This window comes from Mus caroli, unplaced genomic scaffold (assembly GCF_978045245.1).
Source record: "Mus caroli unplaced genomic scaffold, Mus_caroli_1 scaffold_10, whole genome shotgun sequence".
Classification (NCBI taxonomy): domain Eukaryota; kingdom Metazoa; phylum Chordata; class Mammalia; order Rodentia; family Muridae; genus Mus; species Mus caroli.
Genome location: NW_028227265.1, coordinates 74,902,762 through 74,907,571, shown reverse-complemented (window position 1 = coordinate 74,907,571; position 4,810 = coordinate 74,902,762). Strand labels below are relative to the sequence as shown.

General features: G+C 49.8%; 1 protein-coding gene across 1 annotated transcript; it reads left to right on the top strand.

Moving 5' to 3' along the window:
* Positions 1-560: 560 nt before the first annotated feature.
* LOC147002437 (uncharacterized) lies at positions 561-2,081 on the top strand. The gene has a single exon (XM_085844303.1). The coding sequence runs from the start codon at positions 561-563 to the stop codon at positions 2,079-2,081; it is 1,521 nt and encodes a 506-aa protein (XP_085700429.1).
* Positions 2,082-4,810: the final 2,729 nt, after the last annotated feature.

The following is a 4,810-nucleotide window of genomic DNA, read 5'->3' as shown; positions in this document are numbered from 1 at the left end:
GCTTGCAGCAAACAGGTGCCTCCAATAAGTTGTCCTACAAAGGAAAGGCCTTTGCCCTAAGGAGGTTCAGTGGGTGGAGGTCACATGGCTGGGTCGCCATTTGTCAGTATGAGGAAATGTCTGAGGAGAACAGATTCCATCCCGATTTGTTTGTTGGTTTACTTAGTTGGTTTTGGTGTTGGTGTTGGTTGTGGTTTTGCTTTTGGTTGGTTGATTGCTTTATTTCATTTACATATACATATATACATATATACATATGTCAATTTTTTCCATCCGGTCTTTGTTTGGAGGCCTACATGAAACCTTGGGAATTGGCGACTGGGCGTGGCTTCCATGCCTGTGTGTGGCAGCCATCTTGAGACTGGGCGTGGCTGAGGTCCCACCTGTCAGGGGCAGGTATAAAAGGGGATGCCTGAGAGGCAAGGGCTTCTAAGCTGTGAGCTTCTGCCTATAGGTGTTCTCTCTCTGCTCAGGAGACCACACACCCGACTAGAGGCAGGTCACAAGCTGAGTCTGGCAGATCGAACCTAGACAATCCAGCCCTGTCCTCGGGAGTGGTCATGGAGACTAGCTCCGAGGCAGGTGTTGTGCAGAAGCTGCTGGTTCGCCTTTGCCAGGAGACCGACCCAGGAAAGATGTACAAAACGCTGAAGAAACTGTCTTCTCTTCCTCCTCTGTGTGACTGCCTTGCAGAGATTGGCTTCAGACAGACCATCAAGTCCTTGAAGAAACAGCAGCTCCTCGTGCCCTTTGTAAAGGACTTAGTGGCCCAGTGGTCCACTGGGTTCCTGCTTGGACCCCAGCCTCAGCAGGCTCTGCAGGACTTTGGCTTGGAGAAGGGCCTCACAACGGAGGGCCGGAGCACCTGCCCAGAAGAGAAGGCCCAGGAGCAAGCATCCCAGGAAGCCTGCGCAGATGAGAGAGAGGCTTTCCTTGGGCTTTGCAGCTGCTGTCCAGGCAGCAGCTCTTGCCTAAGCCAGAGCGACAGATCGCACCAAAGGTCCAACCTTAGGCCACCTCACATTCGAAGCCTGCATCCAGGAGAAAACTGGAGCCCTGAGCTGCAGCAAGAAGTCCAGAACCTGGTGCACCTAGGAACGTCCAGGGTGAGGCTGGAGGAGCCTTGGCAGCAGGAAGGGGCCAAGCCCCTGTCCAGAAAGCCAGGGGCTGGGCCACAGGAGCCCACTGGGCTTGTGTTTGGTGGGCAAAGAAAGTGCCAGCCACCAGGCAACTGGGAGCAGGAGGAAGTCCCTGGAGCTGGTTCCTCCTGGGCTTGCCTCAATGGGGAGTGCTGCTCTCCTTCCTCTTCGGAGCGTCCACGGGGCAAGAGGCAGAGGTGGGAACCCCCATGTCCAGCCGAGGCCCAGAATCCTCCTGCAAAGGTGCCTCGAGCTGAGTCTGGAAGCTCCATGGATCTGAGTCCTAATGCTGCCAGCACCATTCCAGAGACTCCCTCCAGTGACCAAGCCTGGTTTGAATGGGATCTTGCCCAGGAGGCATTTTCCTCTCAGCAGGATCAAGAAGCCTCAGCTTGGGGGTGGGAGCTCAGGAAGCACCACAGAACCCAAGTCTATTCAGGTTGCAGGCCTGCAGCAGGACCCCAGCAGAAGCACACTGGAACCAGGGATGGTGCTCACTGCCAGGCTGGCAAGGACAAAGTTGGGCCTGGGCAGCCAGGAGGGAAGTCCCGGCCCCAGGCCCGCAGGTACAAGGAATCCAACTGCCAGCCTGAGTCCCCCACAGCCCCGCGGCTTCAGGGGTCCCAAGAGGAGAGGCTGCAAACCCTCATAGCCCGCTTCCAGAGCTCAAGAGCCAAGAGGCCTCAACCCAGACAGACAATGATGGTCTCCTTCTTCACCGAGCTCAAGAGCCCCAGCCAACAAGGAGAGCCAGGACCCACTGGGGCTCCCTCTGCCCAAAATCAGCACAGTCTTCCTGAGGCTCCTGCCCATCCTCCAGCCCAGAGGGCTTCCTGCCTTCTCCTTGGAGAAAGAGGCATCAAAAAGGGCCCTGCTAAAAGACCTGCTCCTCTCATGGCCAAGACCCTGAAGGACTACAGAAAGTACTTCAACAAGAGGTGAACCTCAGATGCTTTCCACCACCAGAAAATCTGCACCTCCTGAGGCTTGGATTGACTGGACACAAGGGGCTTCCCTCCAGGGACTGCCACATGGTACACCCTGGCTTTCGGGCTCCGGACAGACTCCCCAGCAGCTAATCTTAGCATTCTCACTGGACTTCTTGACAGAGTTTTCCACACCTTAACTTTTGTCCCATGTCAATTCTCAAAACATCTTCAAAAATAAATCAAGATCTCTCCCCCAATCAACTTTGTGGGTTTGTCTCTTGTGATGGTTTGTATATCCTTGGACCAGGGAGTGGCAACATCTGAAGGTGTGGCCTTGTTGCAATAGGTGTGACCTGGTTGGAATGGGCTTGTCATTGTGGGTGTGGGTATAAAATCCTCTCCCTAGTTGCCTGGAAGTCAGTCTTCCACTAGCAGCCTTTGGATGAAGACATAGAACTCTCAGCTCCTCCTGGGCCATGCCTGCCTGGATACTGCCATGCTCCCACCTTGATAATGGACTGAACCTCTGAACCTGTAAGCCAGCCCCAATTAAATGTTGCGTTTTTTTTTTTTTTTTTTTTTATAAGACTTGCCTTGGTCGTGGTATCTGTTCACAGCAGTAAAACCCTAACTAAGACAGAAGTTGGTACCAGGAGTGGGGTAATGCTCTGATAGGCCTGACCATGCTTTTATTTGAAAGAATGTGGATTTGGGGACTTTGGATTTGGAAAGCAGTGGAATGCTTTAAATGGGGCTAAATGTGTCATCCTGGTAGGAATATGGAAGACTTTGTTGCTGGGAGTGATTTGAACTGTTTTGACCTGGCCCAAGGTATTTCAAAGGAGAAGAATTTCAGAATGTGGCATAAAGACTGTTTTTGTGGTATTTGGTGAAGAATGTGGCTACTTTTTACCCTTGTCTGAAATCTCTGCCTGAGGCTAAGGTGAAGAGACTTGGATTAATTGCATTAATTGCATTGACAAAGGAAGTTTCAAAAAAGCCCAGCAGAGACTCTGTTCTCTGGTTAAGTCTCACAAAGAGAAGTTTGAACAAGCATAGCAAGCTTACAAAGGCAAAATATAAAATATATGGTTTGAGTATGAAAGGAGTTCCAGGAAGTAAAATGGAGCAAAATCTTGTGTTCCAGGAGATAAAAGATTAAGGGAGTGGGACCTTGGGGCAAGATTCTACCCAGCTTAATTAGATCCAGGCATGGTGGTACACACCTTTAATCCCATGAGACAAGCATGCTGATCTCTGCATTCAAGGTCAATCTACAGAACAATAACCAGGATAGCGAAGCTTAGTCAGTGAAGGATTTAGAAAACATGAAGCTAGTGATCATGTAACAGTACAATAGGATCATGTTCTAGTTCCTGTAAGCAGCAGATCTCGGCAGCTTCAGCCATGTGGTTCTGGCTCTAGAGTTAAGAATGGAAGGAACTACTGGGAAAATTGATGCTGGTTAGCTGGAGCTAAGGAATTAGAGGTGATTAAGAAGAGACCAGCATCATTGAGGTGAAATCTTCTGGAAATTGTTTTCTGGGAGCACAAAGAAGCTGTGTTCCTAAGATACCCAAGATTGTACCTCATGCTGCGGCTGGACTTGGTAATGTGTAAGAGTCACTCAGGTGGTACTGCTTGTGAAGGAATGAAGGGATCATGGAGAAAAGCTGAGGCTTAGCAATGTGAGAGGCCAAGGAAGGCCACTGGAGAAGGTGAAGCCTCAGCTGTAGTTGATAGCCCAGGACTGAAGGGGTCATGCAAAGGATTTGAGGCTGGGCACCCTGAAGATAGCCTATGAGAGGCTATTGGTGAAGCCTAGTTGGAGTGGAACACCCCAGTGTATTGGAGATGTCAGTACCATGGGATGATCACCAAGAACATCAGCCGTAGTGGAGTGGATCAACCTGAGCATAGAGTGCTACAGAGACAGAGATGGAGAAGTGATGCCAGCCGTTAGGAGGAGTCCAAAAGATCAAGTGGAATCCCAGACACTGAAAGAAGAAGCTGTAACATTGAAATTGCCTTGGAGACTCAAAGATGTTAAAGATGCCAGAGCCGTGGGATACATGCGGAGGAAAGCTGCTAACGGGGAGTGGAACCAGCCCAGGAGAAGGCAGTTTGTTGCAGTCAACAAAGATGAAAAAGGAGGGAGATCTGAAGACCACTTTGACATCAGCCATGGAGATGCAGAGTTTGGAGTTTGCCCAGATGGTTTCCTGCCTTATTTGGGGGATTACAGTTAATTAAGTTGACTGAATCTCAGAAGAGACCTTGAACTTTGGACTTTTAACATTGTTGCAACTGCTATAGACTATGAGGACTTTGAAAGTTGGACTAAATGCATTTTGCATTATGCTATGTTTAAGTATGGCCCCCATAGACTCATGTTTTTGAACAAGTCTATGGAGACCAGGGAGTGGAATGTGATGGTTTGTATATCCTTGGACCAGGGAGTGGCAAGATCTGAAGGTGTGGCCTTGTTGCAATAGGTGTGACCTGGTTGGAATGGGTTTGTCATTGTGGGTGTGGGTATAAAATCCTCCCCGTAGTTGCCTGGAAGTCAGTCTTCCACTAGCAGCCTTTGGATGAAGACATAGAACTCTCAGCTCCTCCTGGGCCATGCCTGCCTGGATACTGCCATGCTCCCACCTTGATAATGGACTGAACCTCTGAACCTGTAAGCCAGCCCCAATAAAATGTTGTTTTTTTTTTTTATAAGACTTGCCTTGGTCTTGG

Excerpts from the sequence above, each read along its gene's own strand:
- LOC147002437 (XM_085844303.1), top strand. The coding sequence starts at position 561 with ATGGAGACTAGCTCCGAGGCAGGTGTTGTGCAGAAGCTGCTGGTTCGC.